Source organism: Mastigoproctus giganteus, chromosome 6, assembly GCF_048544385.1.
Source record: "Mastigoproctus giganteus isolate SK-2022 chromosome 6, ASM4854438v1, whole genome shotgun sequence".
In the NCBI taxonomy this organism is placed as follows: domain Eukaryota; kingdom Metazoa; phylum Arthropoda; class Arachnida; order Uropygi; family Thelyphonidae; genus Mastigoproctus; species Mastigoproctus giganteus.
Genome location: NC_143580.1, coordinates 91,505,034 through 91,517,288, shown reverse-complemented (window position 1 = coordinate 91,517,288; position 12,255 = coordinate 91,505,034). Strand labels below are relative to the sequence as shown.

The following is a 12,255-nucleotide window of genomic DNA, read 5'->3' as shown; positions in this document are numbered from 1 at the left end:
GGGTTAAACCTGATACTTAAATAGAGATTACTTGTCTTCGCGCATGCGCGTAAAGGTCCACGAATCGGAGATCAAATATGGCCGCCGAACATTAACAGAATTCTCGTGTAATTTAATTTCAACGGTTTCTGCAATTAATAGTCGCGTATAATTACGTTGAACGTTAAGTATTTTGGCCTCGTTAAATAAAAAAGTATGTTTTTCGTTAATGGCATGAAAGGCTAATTCTGACGCTGCTGAACGAGAAGCACGAACAGAGGCTTCGTGTTGATTTACACGGATATTAAGAGAAAACCGCGTGGAACCCTGATAAGACGAGTCGCAATCACCGCAAGAAATGTTGTATACTAGATCATTAATTTGTGTTGCGAACGCGGAAAGAACCGAGCGATTGTTCAGTATAGTGTGTAACTTCCGTATAGGCCTAGCTATAATTTTAAATTCGGTATCTTTAAAGAATCTGTTAAGCTGTTTGTGCCACTGTTCAACATATGGGGCAGAAATAAAGTATTTTTTGATATTACTATTGTTGATTGGTGTAGTATTTTGTATCCTATCCTTAGCTTGTACCCTAATTCGATTTATTGTGGTAATGTGATAACCCCTGTTTAAGAATCTGCTAGTTAATATTTGTATTTCTGAGTCCAAAGCATATTCCGTCGTTGAATATTTATAGGCATTAAGAAATTGATTAAAGATAATCGATCTTTTGTAGTGAACGGGTGATAGCTGTTATAATGTAGAAGCATACCGGTGTTTGTAGGTTTTCGATAGATGCTAAATTGTATTTTATTCGAGTCCCGGGTAAGCGTGAAATTTAGAAAGTTTGATGACTTAGTATCCGTATCCTCCCTTTCCAATGTAAATTTGAGTCTAGAATACCAACAAAGTGAATGGGAACAGACAACAATATCACTTCCACATAATTAAGTGATCAATACAACGGTTATCACTTAATGCCAAAGGCAATCTACTAGTAAATTTTCAAAAATCAGTACTGATCGAATCTCCTAATTATTCTCAATTAGGTTTTTTGCAGCCCTTCGTTTTCGTTTAGGTTAAGTGCTCCCCCTCCCCTGATTCATTTGAATTAAATTCAGGATCCCGGTTGCCACTGTCTTGGTCGCCAGATCCACCTCTACAGAAAGTGGATATCTAACTGATTATGAACTTCAGTCGCATTATGGAGAAACATTACCCAGCAGTTTCATCTGTTTTATTCCATCATTCGATATTTATAAGAACACAGATTTGAAGTGTTTCCAAGTGCCTCTGTCACATATTACCTCATGAAGCAGAGGCGGGCCGAGGGTGTTGAGACCGAGGCATCAATCAGCCTTGGGCGTAAGAATAAAAGTTTAATACTGCAAGTTTTATATAAAACGTTGGGGAAAAGAGGGTCACATTTCTCATATTTGCTTTGGATGCAGAACTATATTGGCCAGATTTTGCTGTGACGGCTGGAAAATCTTAGTTATCGCCTTAATCCATAACTCAGCTAATCGTCATAAACTTAGGCTGACAAATTGTAATCATCTTTGAATCCAGTTGCCATATCTTCCCAATATTAATGCAATAATAGGTGCAATTAAATAGTGGCAAACCTTTCAGCAATATGTGAACCAATAATAGTTTTCTAAGTAAGAATAGATAATCTAAAAAAATAAAACACATGAAATAAAACAAATAAATATACGCAGAAGTACATAACCTTTAAAAAAGCAAAAACAAACAATCGTGTATTTATGATATTAAGGGAGGATAATATTCATGGCTCTGGATATGATCTCCTGATTTCATTTGAGTTGAATAATCTGCAACAAGCGAATCTGCACGAACTGATAAAGAAATTGGGGGATACTCTTATTTTCATGCGATGTTTATTTACATGGTCTTTAGACAAATATTCACAATTTAAACTATGCATTACAAAAGTAAAAATAATTATTCTTATTCTTTAATAGAGTTCATGATTACTACTAGAAATCAGAAATTGATGTAAAACTTATTACAGATAATGGCGTTATTATAAAGACACATCAAACCATATTCAAGAATAACAAAGTACCGGTAATACTAATCTAGTCACATGTTGCCTTTTCTCACCTCCACCATCGGTTTTCGCTGTTAATACATCGCTTGGCTCTCCTTTCCCAGCTGAGTTGTAGGCAGTGAGGAAAAACTGGTAGCGAGTTCCGCACTGTAGATTAAGTGCTTCGAAGCTGTTATGTTCGCCAGGAATTTGGGCTTCTTCCCACACGCTTCCCTCTTGCCTTCGATGGAGGAGATAGCCTGTTAAAAATTTCAAGTTAATTAAGCGTCTCTTAGTGAACCATGTTCTAATTAATATCGAAACTTTACGGCATGCATATCAAGTAACTGCAGGTGAAGGAGTTACGTTCATTTACCGATCGAATATTTAGTTCACTGCATGATTTCCTTGAGCACGTTGATAAAATTATGCACTTATTCAAGTAGTGTTCTATCTTAAATTATATAGATAAATTGTTTAAGAATAATACATAGAAGCTACATTTTGTGCTGGATGCCTCTTTTAAGTTACATATTTTTTGAAGTGGTCACGTTAAACTTCAGATAATTTGAATTGGATTTTTGGATGTGTTATCTTTTATCAATTTTATCTTCTCAGGTTACAAAACAAAGTATTCATTTTCTGCTGCGATTGGCCAGTTCCTCCAGAGGACAATTACCTGGTTGTTCATAATGAATTAATTAAATATAATTAATACTAACTAATTAAATACGTGAATTGTTGTTATCAAGGGAATTTTCTTGAGCAAAAATATTATATTAAATAAATTAAAATCTCACAAAATGGAGCTATTTAATAATTAGTGGCAACGTTTCTGGATTCCGTACTGAAGCCAGTCTTCAAGCCTAATCAGGAATGTTTCTCCATTAATAATACTCGTAGTAAAAAAAGAAGACAAAATGGTATCATTTATTTGTAAGAAAAGTAAAAAAAGGAAAAAAAGTTAGTCGTATTAAGTAATCACAATTTTACTACAAATATTAACAGTTAATCACAAACAATCACAATTAATCCATAAGATGTTTCTGAAGATGAGATATGAGGTTTAATATAAAGTGTACTAGCAATAGCACCACTTTAAGTGATAATGCCGAGTTAACTTCTTAGTATTAAAAGGATTAACGAAAACAGTGGAAAATTAACCTTACTTTAAACCTATAAAAGGCTTAAAACTAGCTAATGTTAATTACTGTTAAATTTTTAAGTCGCTTAACACTAATATAACAAAATCCGTTTTGAGAATAGGATAAAATCATTCTCCCTCATATAATCCCCATTCCTGGGATACATTTATTGCCATACTATACAGGGTGTTTCAGTTAAACGTTTCAGAACTTCTAAGAGGGGTAGGGTACATCCTGACAACTCGAAATCATACAGCAATGTGGGGTCGGAAATGCTTTCTTGAAGCGGTGTTGTACACAGAAGCACCATAAAGAAAAGAGACCGTAAGTGAGAAATCGTTTTAATAATACATGAAAAGAAGCAAAAGGTACATGGATTAAAGTAAGTGTTCGAAGTTTCTTCCACGGGCTACAATGCACGCCTCACATCTCCGACGCATGGACATCCGAACATTCTGGAATACTCCAGGCAGCGTGTCCAGACACAGCAACCGGATGATTATGCAACTCGTATTGCTTTCGCACAGTGGTACCGTGGAAAATGTGCTACAAATCCCCTTTTTCCTGCTGAAGTGTTGTTTTCCGATGAGGCATCCTTCACAAGGGAAGGAATTTTCAACACGCATAACGACCATATCTGGGCGGTCGAGAACCCGCATGCAATACGACGTCGTCCAGAACAGATTCGATTTTCGGTCAATGTATGGGCCGGTATTATGGGAGATCACCTCATCGGACCTTACCTGTTACCGTGTCGTCTAACCGGACCTATCTACTTGATCTTTCTGCAGCAAGTATTGCCACAACTTTTGAGAGATGAACAGATTTCTGCATCGACGCAACACACAATGTGGTTCCAACACGATGGAGCCCCTGCCCATTATAGCGGAGATGTTCGTAACTACCTGGATGTCACATTTGGTCAACAGTGGATCGGACGTGGTGGTCCCGTGCGTTGGCCTGCTCGGTCACCCGACCTATCATGTCTTGATTTTTATTTCTGGGGTCATATGAAATCGCTAGTTTATGACACCCCTGTTGACAATGCTGAGGAGCTGGTTGCAAGAATCGCAGTAGCTGCCGAAGAAATTCGAAATTCGCCTGGAGTATTCCAGAATGTTCGGATGTCCATGCGTCGGAGATGTGAGGCGTGCATTGTAGCCCGTGGAAGAAACTTCGAACACTTACTTTAATCCATGTACCTTTTGCTTCTTTTCATGTATTATTAAAACGATTTCTCACTTACGGTCTCTTTTCTTTATGGTGCTTCTGTGTACAACACCGCTTCAGGAAAGCATTTCCGACCCCACATTGCTATATGATTTCGAGTTGTCAGGATGTACCCTACCCCTCTTAGAAGTTCTGAAACGTTTAACTGAAACACCCTGTATATTATTTAGATCATATTGTTTAGTATAAACCAAGGTAGTGATAAAACAGGTCTATTTTAACGTAATTTTTGTATTCTGTTCTAGTGGCTCCAGCTGCACCCGCTGAATAAACAAAGGATATAGTTAGTAAATTAAAAAATAATATCGGACTTTAGGTTTATTTTATTGTTTATTTTTCACTTTTATGGCGAAAAACATTAACTCCAGACCATCACGTCAGAGTCAGTTAACTGATTTACTGAAGACTGCAACCCTAAAACTGAAAAAAATAAACCATCAGTAGCTTACTCTGATGTGCAGTTGGGGAAACCCAAAAAGGTTCACAACCCTAAGTTCAACATCAGAACAATATTCTTTAAAAATAATTTTTGTGGTGTAAGTGTATCGGTACCCGCAAGAACCAGTACACGTGCGGCAGCATTGGAGCAGAATATCACGGTTGAGAAAATAGGGAGGCTACTATGTAAGGTTTTGAGATTCTACCCACACAAACTCAACCGGATGATGCTTACCCAACTGACATTTATTTTCATCTCCGTGGGACAAATGGAGATTGATACTACCGAGTGGCCAAAGAACATCCTTAGGGGCGACAGGGCCCATTTCCACTTGAATGGATTGGCAATACCCACAAGTGAAGAATTTTGGCCGAGGAGCTAACTCTTACAGCACAGGAAATCGCTTTACGTGAACCTAAGGTTATTGCATGGTATAATTTCACAGCTACCATCGTTACCGGTCCAGTATTTTCTTGAAGACAAACTGTCCTATTAAACCCGTAATTTACCGCTCAGGAATAACGAGACATATTAGCGACTGTCGCCATTCCTCAAGGGCAACAGCGAGTATATCTGGAAATAAAAAAATATATTATTTCTACAACTGTTATGACAGAATATTACAGCTGAAAGGATAATCAGCCACTCATTTTAACATAAGTTTCGATCTGAAATACATTTATCACATATTCGTAACTGAATATGAAGATAGCCGACTTGCTTCTGGCAACTTTTGGCTTTCGGGCTACCCGAAGGATAGTGTGTCTTGGCACTGCAGTCCTGATGGATAGCATGCATCATATGGAACGCGAGAAACATCACTCCCGATATATTACGTTCTGCAGTTGGTTATTCTGTTAGTCGGTTTGAGGTTCTGTTAAACCAAAGTGGTGACCACTTCGAGTACTGAAGTATTGATTGGCGAATTCAATATCGCTGCTTGAGCAAGAGTACAATACCGTTAATGCTGTGCTAATGCGCGTGACAACAGTCGTCACATGTTTGATCTGAACAGATTTTTTATGGTGTTTTGGTCATTATGCGTCACAACTACATGTTAGGTGTTAATAATAATGCTGTAGACGAAAAAGTTAAATGTGACAATGATACCGTACTGGTATTAACGGTGTGTTCTTCATTAGTGCGCACAGCCACACTGAAAACGAAACGCAGAGTTGATCTGCAACATGTGGGCTGATTATGGCACGCTTTCCCATCTGAAGAAAGAATGACGTGAATTATAGAAATAATTTGAAAAAAATCTGATATGAATATAAACGCAGAGAATTTAAATTCCCCTTTTGTTGTAAGAAATTAACCGAGTAATTTCTTAAAATGAAAGTACTACCTGAGTTTCAACGTGACTGGAACCTACGGTTGATATATACCGCATGTTAGCATTAGGTGAGCGAAGGCGGGTGGATTTGATTTGCAGTTTATTGGCACATCAGCAACAGAGGCCAAAATGTGTCAACAGCGGTAAAAGAAGTAATGGCGTGATAATTATGAAAAAGGTAAAAAGGCGATAAAATATTAGGGTGACCAATGAAAATTGGTCACTATGTCAAAAACATGTTATAAACCATATAAAAGTAGAAAAACACCATAAACGTATAAATGATATATATGTATAAAAACTATATGCAATAAAGGAGTATATTTCAATACAATTTAAAAAGTTAATTAATATTAAATAGCTAAAAACAGCTGATACGTTATCATTGTCAGAGATTATTTCACTGAGTGTATAGGGCTCAGTCAGATGGCTAAAAGCCATAAAAGATACACGTCGTTCATGTCTAAAACGTAGACATTCGTCTAAAATATGTCTAATGGTTAAAATGGTGTCGCAATCTTCACACATAGAAGGGTCATCTGCCCTCAGCAGAAAAGAGTGTGTAAGAAGACTAAGGTCTTTGGGTGGGGTGCAAGAACAACTTCATCTCTACAGTCATCAGTACAGAGTAGACTGCCATGTTTGGACTACAGGCGTAATTTCATACAGCTTGTTGGTGGGCATGAAAGTAGGTATGGTCATTACTGAATCCCTAATTCCATCAACGAATATCTGTTCGTTCATTCACCTATATTAAATTTATTTTATAAACATAAACTTTTTCTATTTTTTATTATTTCAAGAGCTTAGCATAAAATTCCCTTACTTAGCAAAACTATTAGATGGCACCAGGCGCGGCTTAGTCAGGGAAGGATTTTTAAAAGTGTGAAAAGGTTTACGATTTAGTAACCAAGTTCTAAAGTCTGCAACGTTATTTTTAGCCAATTCTCTTCCAAATTCAGTTTGTCTTGGATGACCCTTGGGTTCTCCCAGATGTGGCACAAGTCACATTATCAATAAAATATGTACCACGTTGCAGGAAAAGGCCGGCCGCCATTATAATGGGATTAATTGTTCACAGCAAAGCTTTAATGCTTCTGATAATTTCGGTAATGAATTTTGTTTTTCGCTTAATTCACTTCTGTATCCCCCGGAAGAGAATACCTACTGAAATGTTTCGTCCATTAGATCGTGCTCCAAACAGGGATACTCTAATATTGGCCACTCAGGTTTTGTATTAATGATGTTCATTATGCCTGAAATAATTGTTATTGTAGTTTACTCGTAATCTTCATTACTGTTCGCTCACCTGTTACCGGATTACCATTGCTGATGTCTGTATTCCATGTGAGGTGAAGTGATGACGTTGTACTGTCCAACACGGTAAGTGGTGGAGTGGTGGGAGGATCTTAAAAAAATAATAATAATAAAATCATTACATTTCAATGGATTTGAAGAGAAACATTTTATTACAATATAGTCGTTTATATAAATAAATTAAAAATATAAAGGCACATTCATTGTCTTATTGACATTAATCAATTATAATCAATGACAGAAGATACTGCGAGAAACATTTAATGGAATTTAAAAGAGCAAAACTTCATTTTTGTACCTGCTAATTGCTTTTCGTTAGTACAGATTATTTGGGAAAGTGTATATCACAAACTTTAGAAAAGAAATATGCATTCATCCTCTAATATAAATTATCAATAATGGGCGATTATTTTCAATACTGTTAACTTACAAAATTTGATAATTTAACGCTTTCTTATTTCCCTATTTAAAATTAAATTTTAATCATTAACAGTTTAGGCAAAGAAGCGGCTAAATTCAAAACTGCTATTAAAGACCTATCTGGTTATTTCAGGCATATTTGACGCTATTATAATCGCTAATCTGTCAACCAACATGCGCATTCTTGACTGCTGAAATCTCCAGCTTGCATTATCTTAAAATGAAAAGTTGCGGCTCTTTAATGACCGTATTCATCATTATTTCGTAGGTGCTTTTATTATAAGTAGTTGGGTGCATGCTTTCTTAGTCCAGTGCTAAATAGGGAAAGACTACTAAAAGCCGAGAGATTATCGATTAGCAGCTGATTTATGAAACTCCCTTTTATGCATCCAAGCTTTCTAAAGTTTGAATATTAAGAGTCAAATAAATATTAACCTTTCCTAAAAGCTATATTATTTCTAAACTTTAATATATATCACCTGTACCCGTAAATAACGATAAAGAACCGTTTAATTTTATATATTTACGTGACTCTTAACATTGAAAATAATACTTGCTGAAGCTAACAAAAGCCGTTTTTGTTTCTTGTCATGTATATGTCACTGCATTGTATGAAAAAGTGGATTACTGGTACTTTATTGATGCATCTTATAAAAAATGTACATACTTTACAAACTAAAGGAAAAGAAATGCGCTCGAACTTACCGTTTTCTAAAGTCTGAACAACAACTTCGTCTGAAGGTGGTCCTGCCCCCTTGCTGTTGAAAGCTTGTACTATAATACTGTACTTCGTAAATCTCCTCAATCCTGTTACGTGACATTCTTCTTTGAAATCTTCTAAAATTTCCATAGTTTTGTATACGTACGGTTCCGAGGAACCAAGTATTTTATATCCAACGTAGTATCCTTTTACAACTCCATGCTGGAGATCAGAACTTGGAGGCTTAAAAAACAAAAACGTAAGAAAGACGCTGGTTTTTCACCTACTGTAATTTCAATATATGAAATATTATTATTAGGGAAAAAACGACTTAATAAAAATGGGATGTACAGTCTACATATTAAATCTACCAAGTATGAGGATTATATGCTATGAATAATATAATTGTCAGAATATTGCAAAAGTTCCACACTGACATGTTGAGGATCGTAACATGCTTCATCTTGATGACATCAAACTCACAATTTGTAACTAGATATTCCTTTTTTAGTCTCAAATTTGAATTGGTCTGTCCATATCGTAAGCGGTCAGGCCAGAAACTTGTCTGTACATATGCGAGCTGTGGCTCGCATATGTACCTTTATTATTTCAACAAAATAAAGCTTCCAGTTCAGTCCGATGGTTAACTCTCAATCCAAATATAATGTTTTGTACTAACGGGAAAGTACATAGGAAACATTCACTGCCATTTTGATTTTTAACCCAGAAGACGAATTATAATGTAAATGAATGTTAACAAAAATTATATCTAAGGTAAATATGGATACAGTCTTCAACGAGGGTAAACTAGAATTTCAAAGGCCCATGAAACTTAGTGTTTAAATGAAAATTTCTTTTACCAATGGCGTACTCTAAAGAAGTGTATATACAACGTTCCCATGGTTGCAAATTTACCATAATATGATATTGTTATATTTATTAAAAACTGCCGAGCAATTAAATCTTTAGTTAGAGGACATTTCTGGAGTGGTGAGAGTCAGTCGTCAAAATGATTTGATTGTATTTCTTTGTAAAGTAATTATACATTTGTTAATAATTATATACTGCGAAATATGAGAGTATATGTATTGTACTGCAATAAGCTTTCGCTGAGTGTAATCGTGCATGTAAATAAATGTAGAAATAAATGCACGTTTTATCCCACCGATATTAATGAAATAATTAATTCTAAGTATAATATAATGCTAATATTGTTTCTTATACTATTATTAAATTATCATACTGCTATTTTCCAAAGTGAAACACTGAGTAGAATATTAATGGAAAATTTGACTTTTCTCGAAAAGGTGGGGGGGCGGGATATTCCCTGAAAATCCATAAAAAAAAGAAATAAATTACTGAGAGAGTAATATATTTCGCAGGAAATTCAAGGAATTACTGGTTAGGCTGTGGCAGAGAAATCTGGAACCGACAAGGAAGCCCGAATGGGATTAAGTCATCATCAATCATAACTGTTTTAAACGCTCAAAGAGGTGGCGCACACACATTACGTAATTTAACGAGTTATTGGCAACTATCGACATGTGACTACACATAAAAATCGGAAACGACATTTAAGCATTCCTTAATGACTTAAAAAAAAAAAACGAATTGATAATAGTTGACCTCCCATAATCCAATACTTTTGAGTATTAAGAACATCGAATTCAGATTATATTTCTCTACTGAAAACATCCTATAATGTTTTAAACTCTCCACTTTGGAGTTGAAGGAATATCAACCGAAAACGGCCTACTTTTTGGAATTTCTGCTTCAGATTATAAACTGTACACAGACTGGTGGAAGACGCAAAATTCATATTTTAGAAGAGTCGCGGAGTCCAAATTTCAGTTCATACGGAAGTGCATCTCTCTTCAACAAATGCAATTGTTTAACTTAGTTTAATTTGGTCTTAAATAAAATTATCCTATTTTAAGAATCGCCATAATCTGCAATGAACTACTGCTTCTGAGAAAAGATCAAGTAAAACGCTCTCACTGTTATTATATTTTCATAAAAAAGGTTGAACAGAAATATTTCGAAACTTTCCGTTTGCAATATTTCAATACTCATTAGTTTGGATAAATTGACACCACATGCCTGCACACCGCAACAATAACCATGCTGAGAAAGGCTGTTTTCTTAAGTCAAAATACAAAACAAACTCCCTTCTAATTGTGTCTGTGCATGCGTGTTACTAATTTGCGAGCTTTAATTAAATTTTCTGAATTTCAAGAAAGCTAAACAGCTTTTTTTTCTTAAGAAAAACTATAAATGTCTTACCTTCCAGGTAACTTTCAGTGATTGTGAACTGGTAGGGAGTGCTCTAATTTTAACTGGTGGACCTCCAGGAGCTAGAAAACATAATTGCTTGGTGTATTATTTGCTTGGGAATTTAGATTTAATAAAGTGAACTGCAGTTGAGTGCACTTTTAATAAATGTTTTAATTCAAGTCTTATTTTAAACATAGTTACTTTCATTTAAAGCAGGCAGAAGATATTACAAAAGTGAGAAAGGTTTTCAAGTCATGTAACAAAACTCAGAAATTATTTCTCAGCTTAATCTCTCCGAGACATAATTATAATCGCTAAAACATATTTTTATAATAGGCAGAGAAACAGATTGTTGAGGGAGTATCAACTGCTCTTTCTACATCGCAAACCCCAATCCCACCGCGCACCCCACACATTCTTAAGTAATCTGTATTTCCAGAGAGGGAAAGAGGGAGAGTTTATAAACTAAAGCCTGAAATTAAATTTTCTTTTTTATTTCACGAAGAAAGGTGTTTATTGAAATATGGTAAAGTAATGCAATATGACAGATATTTATTTAAAGTATACCCAGTAAAATAAAATAAAATAAAATAAAATATTTCCAGAAGCAAGGCAGCACACGTCCGTGCTACAACAATGACGAAAGCTTCTGGAAATATTTTATTTTATTTTATTTTATTTTACTGGGTATACTTTAAATAAATATCTGTTAAACTATGGACCTCAGTACTCCAGGCCCATTTGTCACTAATGCAATATGTTCTCAATTATTCAAATTATTTTCACTTGTAAAAAGTTCATTGCAATGATAATCGGTTATCCAATACAGAACCCATTTATATGTAGGTGCAAAAGAACAGTTTAATAATTAACTAATTATGTCATACAAAAACATATCTGGCTTCAAAACGAGATTTTAAAAATTTGCAAAGTACAACACAGATGGCAAATTGAGAATAGAAAAATAGGTCTATCACGGTTGGAATTACTACAAAAGATTGTCTTGAATACTCTTAATAAAAGTTCTGACTTTTTTAAGCATAATTATTAGACTATGTATATAAAGTGCTTAGCATCATAATACACAGCCATTTCTGTATAAACAGAAAATTTTTAAGGTGGCATCGTTTTAGGTTATATCTCATATTGTGAATGTCATATTGTGAATGTCTTCTCCTTAGGTGAAGCGTTACTTATTCGAAGTAGTGCAATATCATGGCAACTCGTTGTGAAGGTATTCACAATATGAGATATAACCTAAAACGATGCCACCTTAAAAATTTTCTGTTTATACAGAAATGGCTGTGTATTATGATGCTAAGCACTTTATATACATAGTCTAAATTTGTTCGCAGCTTGAGG

The 12,255-nt window shown here is 35.1% G+C and overlaps 1 protein-coding gene across 2 annotated transcripts in view; it reads right to left on the bottom strand.

Annotated features, from left to right (window-relative positions):
• Nucleotides 1-12,255, bottom strand: part of LOC150084461 (cell adhesion molecule Dscam1-like) — a 631,783-nt gene that overhangs the window by 55,398 nt on the left and 564,130 nt on the right. For both annotated transcript variants that reach the window (XM_090376086.1, XM_090376087.1), the window contains exons 16-19: nucleotides 10,903-10,973; nucleotides 8,625-8,862; nucleotides 7,492-7,590; nucleotides 2,107-2,292 (exon numbers count right to left, since the gene is read on the bottom strand). In XM_090376086.1, coding sequence (XP_090232212.1) covers nucleotides 2,107-2,292; nucleotides 7,492-7,590; nucleotides 8,625-8,862; nucleotides 10,903-10,973 — 594 coding nt within the window. The remainder of the gene's footprint in view (nucleotides 1-2,106; nucleotides 2,293-7,491; nucleotides 7,591-8,624; nucleotides 8,863-10,902; nucleotides 10,974-12,255) is intronic.